The sequence below is a fragment of the Pteronotus mesoamericanus genome, unplaced genomic scaffold (genome assembly GCF_021234165.1).
Source record: "Pteronotus mesoamericanus isolate MK-2021 breed Mesoamerican mustached bat unplaced genomic scaffold, CSHL_Meso_final contig_73, whole genome shotgun sequence".
Taxonomy (NCBI): Eukaryota; Metazoa; Chordata; class Mammalia; order Chiroptera; family Mormoopidae; genus Pteronotus; species Pteronotus mesoamericanus.
In genome coordinates, this window is record NW_026555245.1 from 31,852,337 (window position 1) to 31,867,361 (window position 15,025).

Sequence of the window (15,025 nt, forward strand, 5' to 3'; positions counted from 1 at the left end):
TACTTTTGGTCACATCGGTTCATTTAGTTAGAAATTCACATAAGGATGGACTACCTTTTTTAAACAAAACTGGCTGAGGGCACTGTACTGGGGAGAGGTGCATCCTCAAAGTATTTCAGTAATTGGGATCCCATTTTTCAGAGGCCTTTTCTCTAGAGCAAAGGCCCAAACAACCTGCAGGCCAAATACAAGCAGTGTGCCAGTGGGAACAGCCTGATCCCAAAAGAATCAGGCCAGAGGCTGAATAGCACCATTCATTCCAATAGAATACCGTGGTTCAGGTCCAAAAGGAATCAGACTTAAGGCTGAACAGCACTGTTCTAGGCCTAAGTGTTAATCGATACTTACAAAGAAGGCCTTAGCCAGAAAAAGAGGAAGCCTTAAATTAGGCATTGAATGGAGCTTGGAGAGCTTTGAAACTCAGAGAGTGGGAGAAAGATGGTTGGGAAGGTAGCAACAAAGGTTTCTTGCTTATGGTTTCTGCACATCAGCTGGGGCAGACGTGCTTCAGGCTGTAGTTCTTTGCTTGACTTGGGCAAATAAACTTCAGACTGCATACTGAGTTTACACTTCTCTACATATCTCAATCCCAGGCAAGGCTGAAGAGGGCAGTGACTCCCTGGGCTTTTTTTTTTTCAAAGCAGATATTGGAAACTAGCAAGGGGAGAGCAGGAACTGACTTAATTTATAGGTTTATCCTAGACACTTTCTCTTTTATACCCACATTCTTTTAGTCAGAGCAACTCATTTGGTCAATCTCAACATCAATGAAACAGGGATCTACAGTTGTCCCATGAAGATAGAGGAGGAGAAAGTAAGCATTTGCTGGGTAATAATATAGCATAATATGATATAAAAGTATAAAGCACTGGCTTAATCCAGAAATAAAGCATCTAAGATGGAACAAATGGATTGTAAATTTCAGATTGTACTTAATAAATGTTACTTGAAAGGAAACCACTAGCACTTTCATAGTAGTTGAGTAGCATAAAAATTGAGTATAGAATTTCTGGCAAATATCTCAAGTTTACTTACTATTAAGGAAAGATTGCAGGTAGATGTATACCAAAAAGACATGATCAAAAAAATCAGGCCTTGAAATATGGCATCCGACTTTAACTCTAAGGTGAATCAAGGGGATACTTTTAGGCCCCTTCAGGTTTTTTCAAATGCAGCCACACTTTTTTCAAAACGAAAGTGTCAAAATATTATTTAATTCTTAGAATAATTAATCTTAAGTAATTCTTTATGTCTTTAATTTAATTATATAGTCATTAATCTATTGAGGGCATACTTAAGTACCTATAAATTTAAAGAGAATAAACAAGAAGTTTGTAAACCTATGCAACGCATTTTATAAAGAAGGGAAGGTCAGAATGCAGTTTTGCTTTATACCACATATATTTGCTATCCGATCTAGCACAAGAACATTCCTTCTTGTCCTCTTCTTGGTATGTCAATGAGCAGACTTCCCAATCTCATATTATTCTCTTATTTAGTGATTTCTTACAGATAAAGGATAAAGCACTGCAATACAGCCCTCGCCTGCCTCTTTAGCCGTATCTTTCATATTTTTAGCCTTGTTTTTCTATCTTGGGATGGAATAATCAACAAGATAAAACCCCATATGTGCTTTACCATTGAATAATTCTGAACAGTTATGCATAGTACTTCCTTCTTTCATTGTCAGTTATTCTGGAAAAGACTTACTCATCTTTAATGACTAGATTAGAAAATGATCGCCTATTTGAAACCTTTGTAGAGGAGGAAAAAATGATTTTTCCTCTACTCTTCTAAATGTGTAACTGGCTCCCTTATACAAAAGAAAAACTCACAAGAGAAAAAAAAACAAACAAGTATATTAGCTTATATATGTCATATAGATATGCAAGGTCTATCCAGAAAAAGGTCCAACTACTATTAATATAGTGAGAACAGTTTGTGCGACATTGATGTAACCTGGCAGCCTAGGAGAGTGGACTGGAATGCACATGTGTAAACATTGATGACTTCACTGTACTAGTCAGTGGCAGCAGTAGACACTGTTGAGTTATCATGTGTACTGTGTGGCCATTGCATTCAAAATAACAGAGCGAGTAGAGCAATGAATCTGCATCAAGTTTTGTGATAAGCTCAAACATTTCTCTGATGAAACTATTCAGATGATTCAGAAGGCTGCAGCTATGGGCAACTGGTGATTAGTAGCTTCATCATAACAAAACGCACCCACTCATGGATCATGTATCGTGCAGTTTTTTGGCAAAACATCAAATGACCCAGGTGACTCAGCTCCTCTACATCCCAGATTTGGCAATCTGCAACTTCTGGCTTTTCTCAAAACTAAAATCACCTTTGAAAGGGAAGAGATTTCAAATGGTCAGTGAGATTCAGGAAAATATGATGGGGTAACTGATGGTGGTTCGGAGAACTGTGTGAGGTCCCAAGGTACTTACTTTGAAGGGAACTGAGGCGTCATTGTCCTAAGTACAATTTTTTTTGTATCTTATATCTTCTTCAGTAAATGTCTCCATTTTTCATATTACATGGCTGGATACCTTCTGGATAGACCTCGTATATGGGAGACACTCACCCAGGGAAATAAATAAGCCAAGGCAGTGGCTTAGAACTGAGGATTAACTTCCATCTTCAGCTGAAACAAAAAATGAAGGGATGAAGGGAATAGAGGAAGCCAGTGGGAAGTTGCCTAGGAAAAAGTAGGCTAAAAAAGGGTAAGGTTTATGTGATATTAAAGCAGTACCTTCTTCATTGATAAGAGGATCTGGTGTTTTAGGTATCCTTCTCTTCCTGGTACAGAGCCATAGATACACTTAAAAATGGATATCTACTTTATAAATGTAAATTACCCTTACAGAAGGTTAATTTCTATGTTTTCTGAGCGTCCCCTATGTCTGCTGTTTCTAAAAATCATCTGCTCAAATTAATTTTTATGCCAAAGAAGCATATTTTGGGATGGCATATTCTGTTCTCTTACACCTTTGTTTGCTTTTTCTTTTGTGCCTTCAAAGTATTCTATATACATTGCACATATAAAGTGTATTCTTCAAATGTGCATGTGTGTAATTTTTTGGTTGCTGCTGTTATGCTTAAGGTCATGCTTTCTTTGAGTTGCTGTAAAAATATATGTCTCTATATTAACTAATGAAATAAAAGATTAAACACAGGAATTTTAAGACTAAGAAATAGCATTTAAAGAAGCAAAAGGATGGGAACATAGGATAATATTGAAATCAATTGAAGAGAAAAATAAATTAATTAAAGCATCTTTTGTGACATGAAACCATAAACACAAATAAAAATGTTAAACTTTATAAAACTAATTATATGTAAAAATAATAATGAAGATATAAGAAAAGCCTTGAATATGGAAAATAAATTATTTAAAATATTTAAAAATGAGTTGAAGGAACAGCACAAAAGTAACAAGAGGGTGCTACACTTGGCCCCCTAGCTGGCTAGAGGAATTAGAAATAACATATTCAAATCTCCCTAACCTACCCTCATGAATTAAAAGAATTGAGGACACTTCATTAAATATATTTTATTTTTAGGGCAAAGAAGCTTATCTATTGGGTGTAGTTTACAATGAAGAAAAAAGCCAAAAATAAAAAACCCTAAAAACGTATCTATTCTCCTATTATCTTCTTTCCCTAGAAAAAGACACAGATGTTCCTCTTAAGTTGAAAATATGATGTCAAAATTCATTTATTATGTCTAACCTAAACATTATGGCTTAGCCTAACCTACCATAAACATGCCTATAACACAATATCCAAAAAACGTTGACAGCACAATACACTTCAGAGTGCCCGTTGTTTACCCTTACGATCTTGTGCCTGACTTGGGGCTGCTGCTCACTGCTGCTGCCTAGCATCACAAGAGAATATCGTATTTCTAGTTCATATCATATTGCTAGTTCAGAAAAGATCAAAATCTAAGTTCAGTTTATGCTGAATGTATATCACTTTAACACATTATGAAGTTGAAAAGTCAAGTCAGACCATCATTGTAATTCATGAACTATCTGTAATTTCATTGCCCCTTAAGAATAGTTGTGGCTTGTAACAATAATGGTCTACTTCTTTTTCAGAGTTAACTGGTTACATTGATTACTGGGTTAGGTCTCAAGAAAGATATGCTAAACACCATAGTCATCTAATGACTGAGATTTTCTCTTGTCCATCAGTAGCAGGAGTTACTTCCTGCTCTTTCAACTCGTCCATTAGAAATGGGACTTTATTTTTCATTAGCTCAGGGTTACTTCTCAGAGTAGATGGATTGTGAGTGTAGTGGACTGATCTTTTTATCTTGTCTAGGAAATAATGTTCAATTAACGCCCAGTTTTTTTCATGGAAGGTCTTGCTGAATATTACTTAATAACCCAATTTATTTATCCAAAACAGTATTATGAGTTTCTATTCACAGCTCTTCTGACACTGATGGTGTGAATTTTTTCTTCCACTGTTTCTCTGATTTTCTGAATGTCAACTCAATACCCTACAGTTCAATTCAATTCTGACACAAACCTCAGAGTCAGCACAGGACCACAGGTTAAGAGCTCAGTCTCACAAGACTGTCCCACTTCAAATGTCAGTCATAAGTCACTAGTCCCCACCTATATCTCTGATCACCCAACTAAAAATTGGTATTCCTTCAACCCCCTCCTTCTTCAGTTCTGATGATTTGCTAGAAAGGCTCACAGAATTTAAGGAAGCAGTTTACTTACTATTACTGGTTTATTATGAAGGATGCAACTTAAGAACAGCCAAATGAAAGAGATGCATTGAGCAAGGTATGGCGGGAGGAGCTTGGAACATCCATGCTCTCTCCCAAAACCTTGTAATCACCAGTGTAGAAGCTTTCCATTGTCAGTCGTTTAGGAGTATTTGTGGAGGCTTCATTACATGCTTGATTAAATTGTTGGCCATTGGTGACTGAACTCAATTTTTAGCCCCTCTCCCTTTCCTGAAGGTCCTAAGTACGGGGCTGAAAATCCCAAAACTCCAATCACATGGTTGGTTTCTAGTATAACCAACCCCCATCCTAAAGAAATCAAGACTGTTGGCACGTCAGTGGGAGAGATTTACGCCCAGTCTGTTGGGCTGTGAGAAGGGGCTCAACTACAGTGGAGGAGTTGCTGTGCTGAGGCCAACCTGACAGAGCAGGATGCGCTTCATTGGGGCTCTGGTGCCCAATGAGTTTTCCCCTTCACTGTGTCATTCATGGAGGTGTTTGGGTAGTGCTGTGGTGTGGTCTGAAGCTGATCACTGGGTGCACTGGCTCTGAGGCCTTCCAGGAGGTGCAGATAAAGGTCATTTGCTTCCTGTGCCCTGCCTGGGGTCACCCAGCATGAGCTACAGAGCTATCTGCAGGTGGTTGCTACTTATGCTAGGCTTGGAGGTGCCCAGAAAATGCCAAGCTGTGAACCAAGGCTAGCTGCCACTACTGCCAGGTCTGGGGCTACTTGGCAAGAGGTATGGGAAAGGCCAAGGCCAAATGCTATTTGTCTGGGGTTTGTGTACCTTTTAGAAATTTTAGGAAAGTCCACAGCATGAGCCAAGAGAGGCCATTTGTATGTAAAAACCACTGGAAACAGCCTAGGTGGGCCCAAAAGTTCTTGGGGGTATGAGGTAGCAGGAATCTCAGGGAATCATCAGGGTGGTACAAACAGTGTGAGCCTGGATGATGGAGAGTCAGATATGGTGCCCCTAGTCAGCTCTGTGTGAGGAGGGCTCAGCAAAGGAATAGTGGCCTGTGCCAGCACTTCTGACTAGGAGAAGGCTGCCCCTCCAACTGGTGCCTCAAAGCCAGACAACTCAGTTCCTCCTCGCATGTCCCTGGTGCCTTTCAAGCTGGTACTCTACACTGGAGCTCAGAGCAAGTAAGCCCCAGTAAGTCTGTGTGTGTGTCCCTTAAGAGGAATGCCTGGACTTCAGCAATTCTACCTCTCACTCAACTACAATCCCTGCTGGTTTTCACAGCCAGAAGTTATGGGGACATCTTTTCCTGTCACTGAAACCCTTGGGGGCTTGGTGTGGGGCTGTGACCCCTAGCCCCTCAGGGGAACCTCTGCAGCTGAGATGTCCCTCCTGATTTTTAAGCACCACCTGTGGTTATGGGTACCGCCCATTCTGAGTCTTTGCCTCTCCTACTAGTCTTAATGTATTTTCTTCTTTATATCCTTAATTATAGGACTTCTGTTCAGGTAGACTTCAGGCAGTCCTGAATGATTGTTGTTCTGTAGTTTGGTTGTAATTTTTATGTGGAAGGATGCATGTACCACATTTACCACTATGTTTACCAGATTAATTTAGATTAATTTTTAATGTAATCCAAAAGAATTAAGAGAAAAGGAAAAACATGGAAGCTAGAATAAAATAAACTTAAACAACTATGAATAAGCAAAGTTAAAAGTTAAAAAGAAAAAGAAATGGAGACAGACAAAACTCTTGGAAAAGAATATAAATCAGAATGAATTTTCATAGTAATAAAAATAAAAGCATGTACAATAAAATTTTAAAACGAAATCTCCAGCCCTGGCCAGTGCGGCTCGATTAGGTATCACCCCACAAGCCGAAAGATCACGTGATTTGATTCCCAGCCAGGGCACATGCTAGGGTTATGGACTCCATCCCCAGTCAGTGAAGCACTTGCAGAAGGCAACCAAGTTGGTGTTTCTCACATCAGTGTTTCTCTCCCTCTCTTTCTCACTTCTTTTCCCTCTCTCTAAAATAAAAGTAAAATAAATTTAAAAAAAAATCTCCAGTAAGGTGATTTCCACCATGGAAAAAGATACAAGTGTATATTTCTAACTGCTCCTCTCTGTTCATTTTCCAAATGCTGAAATGCTTGACAGAAAAGAATCAAGGACAAAGAGTTGCTTGCTTTCTTTTCATTATGCCTGGGCCTACCTACTTGAATATGTTTTTTCTTTTTTTAAATCTGTTTATTTTTAGACAGAGAGGAAGGGAGGGAGAAAGAGAGGGAGAGAAATGTCAATGTGTTGTTTGTTGCTTCTCATGCGCCCCGTAACTGGGGACCTGGCCCACAACTCAGGCTTGTGCCATGACTAGGAATCAAACTGGTGACCCTTTGGTTCGCAGGCTGGCACTCAGTCCACTGAGCCACACCAGGCAAGGCTGAATATTCTTTATAAAATCCACAACTCTGAGGAATAAACTCTTTAGCAGACAACCACAAGTAAACATGGTTAACCAGACCACCAGTGGGCCTTGCACATACGCCAGGAGCACCAAGCAGCAACTAAATTTATTTTTAAATCAGTCTTCAGCCTTTATTTTAATGGAGTTATTTAATTGTTAGCTCTCTGTGTTCTGATTTTCTTTATATTTTTTAGAGTAAATGTCATGCTTAGAACTATAGCAGATATTTAAATGATTAGAACAGATGAATTGTATTTGCATATTATTTTTATATTGCTGAAAGAGTATTGTAAATGAATTCAGCACCATGGTGTTAGGGGACTAGAAATGAAACTTGGGAACCAATACATTATTATCAAGGTAAAGGTACATATTCCCCAGGTGGCAAAATCTACGTATCCTAGCTTTTATTATCCTTAGGATAGTGTTCTATTTATTTCATGAGTACAGAAGTTTTAATTGGATATGTCATGTTTTGAAGACAAAAGAAATGCCTAATTCACTCTAACAAACTTGTTAGTCGCTGTTTATACCAAGAGGATTTCTACTCCACAGAGAATAATATTGTTTTCTTTTTCCTTTGTTGATAAATCAAAGTTTTACACTGACCTACAGCAGCCAAACATACTTAGAAGCAAAAACATTTCACTCTTAATACAGATATGTATCCTTTTAGATTTATATATTCTTTTTTTGCCTCCTTTTTATTCTTTGAGAAATATTGTGTCCCAAAAATAATTCAGTAAGAAAATATTAGTTAAATTTGTCACAGTAACTTATCTGATAACAAAAATTTTATTTATAGGCTTTAATGTATTTCAACTGAAGTTTTATGATTTTTTTAATGTTAATATGTTGCTTGTATATTTTTGCTTTGTTGAAAAGCTTTCAAAGTCAAATTCCTGGTGAATATAGGAATGATTTCTAGAAATAACTTTATTCATTACCTGAGTGTTATGAAGTCACAGTTTTTCTGGAAATGTGATTTTTATGGTTTATTCTGCCCAATTCATGATCTTTTACTTGTAAAAAAGTGGGGTGGTTGATACAGGATGTTACAATTTCAGTCCACCCTAATTCTGTTACTGTTTGCTTTGTTCAGCATCACTCTGATCCTCCTGGCGGGGAACAAGATCCAGAGAACAAAACTAGTAGTGACCTGTGTAGATAAAAAAAAAAAAAAAGCAATGAATTCTGCTTTTAAGGCAAAGGAGGCATAATCTACAAAAGAATGAAAATAGGAATAAAAGTACAGCATTGTTAACCTGCAGATCTGTTGTACCTTTGAAAACCTCACACTGCAAAAAAAAAGAAAAAGAAAAAAAGAAAAGTGACTCTATGAAGATACATAATTATGTGACTGAAAATCTTAAAAAAGTCAACAGTTATTTATTGGCCAAATATTGACAATAAAATAGACTAGCTTATTCATCATTGAGAAACCATAGAACCCTTTTCTGTATAATGAAAGGACAGTGTTTTAGCAGTATATGAGGTACCAAAATATATTATTTATTCTCCACCAGAACAACTCTTTAGATATGGTGAAGATGATGGGGTCAAGAAGAGTACTCCAGAGAAGAATGGGAAAGAAATGTCGGAGCAGACATTACAGAAGGTAGTCTAATCTTTAAGATATTGAGCTGAGCAAGTTAAATCTGAATTTTAACATAAAGGATTATATTTTAAAACGAGGGTGCATGGACTTAAACCTTGTGTGAATCCTTAATTTAAATTCATAGTTCAAAACTATTGGCTTGCCAAAATGGGGTAAAAAAAATCAATGTTAGTGAAATAAATGGGGAAACACTTGTGCTTCTGTTGACATAGATTAAAAACATTTTCAAAGATGAAATGAAGAGAATGACAGCATTAAAAATTATAAAAATTTGTAGTATGTGTTAATTAGTTATAACTTAGTAGTTTTACTTTAAAATTGGATTTATGAGACTCTGTTATACTTTAGCAAGAATATGGATTTATAACATTTGAACTAAAAAAAAGACATTTTTAGCTTTAGCTAAATATGTTTATAATTATAGTTTTAAACTTGAAAATATAATGACTCATCACATTTTGGTTGAACATTTGTACCTATAAGATTTAGTATACTTATCCTTATTTTAATAGAACTATCTATGTAAATAAAACCTTGTAGTTACTTTAGATAATGTCATTAATAGTAAAATGTTATTTAAAAATCTTAATATTTATATTTATAATTTTTATACTTAATTTATGTTGTTGTATATAAATACATTGTTACCAAGTTAAATAGGATTGCTTGCATTTTACCAGTTATTTTATTATGAAGAAAATATTCTGTAAATAGATTTATTCTTATAACTGATTGTCATTTGGCTACACAAAACTTAGATAAAGCTGAAATTGTACAAATATATAAACAAAAATATTAATGTGGCTACTTACATTTCTTACGTCTGTGAATTGACTTGTAGGAACTCTAGTGATTTACGGCAAATGATAGGATTTAGAACTAGTCCCTTTCAGTTCTAACACTTGCCATATGGTCCAGTAACAAAGGCTGTCATTTCATCATTACTGAACAACCATTATCAGGTTAACATAATAATAGAGAACAAATGCTCACATTCATTTATCTTAAGGTAAAATGAGTAATTGAAATTGTGTATACACTACCAGCTAGAATGTCATACACTTTATCCTAGCTTTACCTCCTTTGTTTCAAAATGATATTTTTGTTTGCCAGGTTTTGTATAATTTTTATCTCTATGGATATATAATACTGTGCTACCGCTTACTGCTTTGGGGTAGAAACCCTAAAGAAATGCATGATTTCATTCCAACTGCCATAAATGACTGTTACTGAAGTGGATTCAGCAATCCATTTAAGTCCTAAAAAGGCAACAGGAATTATTTTCATTGGACCATATGTCAAATTAACATACTGATTTGTCATTTTTTATACTAACCTAATACAATTGTATAAGTCATGATTTAACCCCTTTAGTTGAGTTACCTTGTTTTAAGGGGATGTACATTGTGGGGACCTGCCTGAAATGTGCCCCCCTGGAGGGCACATTATTTCAAGCTGAAATCATTCTAATATTTCAGTTTAAGCCGAACAAACTCAGGAATAGGGTTGTTTGTTTGTTTGTTTGTTTGTCTTTGTTTTTCTTTTACCTCCACTTTTTCTTCTTAAAGAGATTCAGATAGAAAATCCTGCTTGAGGAAGGAAACCTTAGCCTAATCATCTTATAGCATATTCACTTTAGCATGTATGAATTAAGTATGGTAGACAGGAGGGATCCATGCAAATATCTGCTTACTCACTAAATTTCCCTCTGTCCCACTATTTCTGAGTTGCCTAGCAAGAATTTCTTTGCCGCTATTTCAGCTACCTGTGAATTGCCTGTTTCCCCTTTGAAGTCCCAAGCTTCTTCCCCCTCCTTCTCCTTTGTCCAAAAAGATATATACACCTCCTTTTGCCTCACTGTCTTTGCAATTTTCATGCTTATACGAAGTCCCCATGCACACATATTAAAATTTGATTTTCTCCTGCTAACCCTTGTCTGTTAATTTGATTATTAGCTCAGCTAGAAGCACTTAGAAGGTAGGAGGAAAATTATTTTTATGTCCCCACAATCTATATGAAACTTTTTCAAAATGGGCTTAAAAGATTGCGACAACATGAAAACAGTATTTGTGCATAGTAGAAATGAAACCTATAGGTAGATTATTTTTAAATAATATATTAACATTAAACAGTGTAATGGAGTGAATTGTGTGCCTCCATATTCTTATGCCAAAGTCCTGATTCCTAGTTCTCAGAATATGACTGAATTAGGAGATGGGAGTCTTTAATGAGTTAAGTCAATGGAGGTTATTAGGGTTTAAGCTACCCAGTCTGTGGTACTTTGTCATGGTACTCCTAGCAAAGAACCTAATACACACATTTCACAAAATTACGTGTTTTGTTTGTTTTGCAAGATTTGTTAAATTTAAAAAATGTTCAGAACTGGAGGAAAAGTGTTGGATTTATGTTGACTTGTAGTACGCAAAAACAATGCCTTTAACAAATCCCCGGACTCCCATTCTCAAATATATATTCAAGTTTTCCTTTCCTTATGTAGAGATTTAAAATCAGTTGAACAATAGTTTTTGAGAGTATATCTTGAATAACACTTTAAAGTGTTCTATGGCCTTTCCCCTTCAAAGTCTTTGGAAGCAGCTTTTCTGTTTTGTTATGTGTCCTCCATTTTAAACATAAATGCAGATAAGTTTGGTCAACTCTTATGTTTAAACATTGATTCACATTATGTTTAAACATTGATTCACACACTCTAAACATAACAGACTTTAACAGACATTTTTCTATTGATATTGAAAATTTTCATGAGTTTTACCTGAACTTAAATGGATTTTAATTAAAAAAAAAAAACATGTTGCTAATATCCAGAATTGCAATCCTAAATTTGTTTATTTGTTACATTTTCTTGTAACATGTTATATTTTAATCAAAAGTACAAGGTTGATTTAATAGCTAGTTCAGCAATATTAAGTACAAGTAATTATATTTCAGCTCAAGTAATTTCATTAAATAACTGTTAGGATGAATAATAATAGAGATGATAGTCGTGATGATGATGATGATGATGGTGAATTGTAGAACTTGCTGTTTGCCAGGAATTGTGGTATATGATCATACGTAATACTTATAACCTGCATGATGGGTGTTACTATTTCCATTCCATAGATGAAGAAACTAAAGGTAAAATAGTTTAAATATTTTACCAGGTAAAACAACCACAGGTGGAAGTGATACCCAGATCAGACTAAAAATTAAATTTCCAATAGACCACACTGCTTTTTATTGTTTATACTACTGTAACTGAGCAGACAGGGGCTTGTTCACATGGTGCCTTGGTATATGACCCAACAATTAGTATTGGAAGAAACAGGTTTTTATTTATAATATTCCAACCGTGGAGGGACTGAGAGCACTTACGCTCAGAGCCCTGTTCTCCCATGAGACCCAGCACTTCCCTGGCTCCCCAAAAGGCTATAAGCCCAAAGCCCCCAAAGTTTCCCATATCCTTATCTGTGCTTAAACTGGCTGTGCAAACAGTCTCACAGAAGCTCTCTCCTTCAGGATCTGGAGTACTTTGTCATCAGGCTCTGTGTAATAGTCCAGGAAAGCATGTGCCATGTTACACTGGATCATGGTAAAGTCCAGGAAAGGCACAGGTCCTGAGAGAGTGGCCTTTCTGTATGTCCCAAGTCCCAAGAGTTTAGATAGAGTCTGGGTCTGTGAGGCAACAGGTCAGAGTCTTGCAAGACAGGGGCCTTGATGGTTTCTGAGTCAGCTAGAGTGGGCACTATCAGAGCAGTAATATGTCTCCTTTCTTACTACACCAGGCCTCATAGTGGGATCCTGACTACAAGCTACATAGCTGCTTGCCTACTTGTCCCATCTCACAGCAGACCGTCTTCACTACAAATTGCCTAAGTGCTGCATTACAGCTCTCCTTCTTCGCTACCAGCAACAAGGCTGTCTCCAAACCACATGGCTGCCCACCTGCAGTTTTAAATGCTGACCCGGGGCTTCCCACATGATTTCCTATGAGGCTCTTCCCACAAAGAGCTACATTTGCTAGTTTCCCTGTATTGTTCTACCTTCTCTTGGCTGACATCCTTAGTCAGCCTCTGCCTCCCCCTCTCCCACCTCACCAGTCAGGATACAGTCTGAAAGTAATGGACACACCTTTTGCCCTGAGGTGGTAGCACAGCTCTTAGCAGCTATTAGCTAGCTACGAGCTTGCCAGGGATCTGCAAAGTATCTTAATGCTATCATCAGCTTCTCCCATCCTCCAAATGATGGTTCCTGGGGAATATTCTGTGACCCCTGCTCTACACCCCATTTCACTACCACTGTCAAAGTCAGAATGTTTTTTAAAAGGCATGATTATTTGCACAAAATACATTAAAAAAAAATGTAGTCTACCTTACATCACCCTGGAATCTAACATCATAAAATATTCTTAAATGTACTTATGACAAGTATACTGCTTTGTGCAGTGACTGAAGACCATTGAAACTGAGAAGGTTGTAAAAAGTGATATTCCTTCTTTGTTTGTAGTATTGTTTACTAAGCGGAGAATAAAATTTGGAGATAGAGTGATTGGAAAGAAGTAAAAAACTTTCAGCCAGAGTTCATGTATTTTTGAACACAGTATTTTTTGTTACATTGCTCAGCTCTTCAAATATGTATTTGCATTGAGAAGAAACAATAGTTTTTTTTTTTATCTTGAAATATACAGAGGTCTATAGTAGCCTGGTAAAAACTTTTTCATATACTTCTATTCCAGGTCAAGAGTAAGCTCTATAAATACCTATAAAAAGTCCAGTAGTAGGTGAGCATAACATACTAGGGAAAAAGCAATTAAAATTCACTGAGATTCTTTATATTGTATTAGGAAATATTCATATTCCAGGACAGGATAACCAATCAGTAAATGACTGCCGAATTAAATGAAGCGTGTTGAACTCACAAGAATAGCGGGCACAGAAACATAGGTAAATCGGGGATGAGTTGAACTCATCTTTAAGGAAACAACTTCATCATCCTAAGTAAAGCCCATAACTGGAAGGTGTTAAGAATATGCATAAGTTTTATCTTGTGTATTTTTGGAATATTATTTTTAATAAATCAAAATGGTTTCTCCTTTGAAGAATTTTGTTTTGAAAGTAAATATCAGTTTATATTGTTTTTCAACAGTTTATGGTTCTTGTTTAACTGAATTTTTTGACTCCAGTTCTTTATTTTCCATAAACAGGGTGGGGCAAAAGTAGGTTTACAGTTGTTTGTGTGGAAAAATAATACAATAATTAAGAAATAATAATACAAGAATAAACCGTGTTTCATGTATTTACAACTGTAAACCTACTTTTGCCCCATCCTGTGTATCTGGGTAGCTCTTCTTCCCCTATATGGCTTGCGTAATAGTAGGAGAGGCACACAATTCTGAATTTGAGTTCCAGTTTAAACCAGTAAATACTTAACTACTGTGTGTTACTTGACTTTTCAGAGCCTCATTTCCTCTTCGGGGAAGATAACTGTTGGTTCTACTTATCTCACATGTTTTTGAGATGATCAGAAAGAGGTCATGGTTATAAAATTCTTCTATAAATGGTAAAATTTACTATCCAAACAATAGTGATTATTTTTCAAGATTTAAATTGAAATTTCCTCAGTGAAACTCATGGCTTAGAATTAATTACTCTTTCTTTTTTTCCCAGACTTATGGCACTTAGATCTTATTCTTTATTAGATTTATGCATGCAAGTGTCTTTCCAAATTGTTTTTGAAATTATTTTAAGGTCAAGATGTTACCATTTTTGTGTCCTTCAATAAACACTGTTAATTGAAATAAATGAAAAATTTAATTCATATGCAACCTTGAAATAATTATAATTTAAACTTGTTAGAGGGTTTTTTTTTAATGTTCCTATCGTCTAAACTAAGGACCTCATGACTACTACTAAAATTACATTTTTCTAATTTAGAAATAAGCATTTTTCATAAATTATTCCATATTTAGGTCATCAGTTTTTCATATCAGTGTTACATATTTAAATTATATTTTATTAATAAAGTTTCTCATGTACCTATTTCATATAAATTGATTTTCTCTGGAAAAAAATTTTATTCACCATGACTATATAGCCAAAACATTTAGGATATCAGAGAACTCCACTAAGTTTATTAGCATACTGGCTTCTGTGTCACTTTTTATAGAATTTTAACTTCTTTTACCATCTATTCTTTATTCCATAGATTTATTATTACATTTTAGAAGGTA

The 15,025-nt window shown here is 35.9% G+C and overlaps 1 protein-coding gene across 1 annotated transcript in view; it reads left to right on the forward strand.

Annotated features, from left to right (window-relative positions):
• The window catches only part of CNTLN (centlein), a 279,122-nt gene that overhangs the window by 174,555 nt on the left and 89,542 nt on the right, over nucleotides 1-15,025 (forward strand). The window contains exon 14 of the mRNA XM_054583186.1: nucleotides 8,708-8,799. Within this exon, the coding sequence (XP_054439161.1) occupies nucleotides 8,708-8,799 (92 nt within the window). The remainder of the gene's footprint in view (nucleotides 1-8,707; nucleotides 8,800-15,025) is intronic.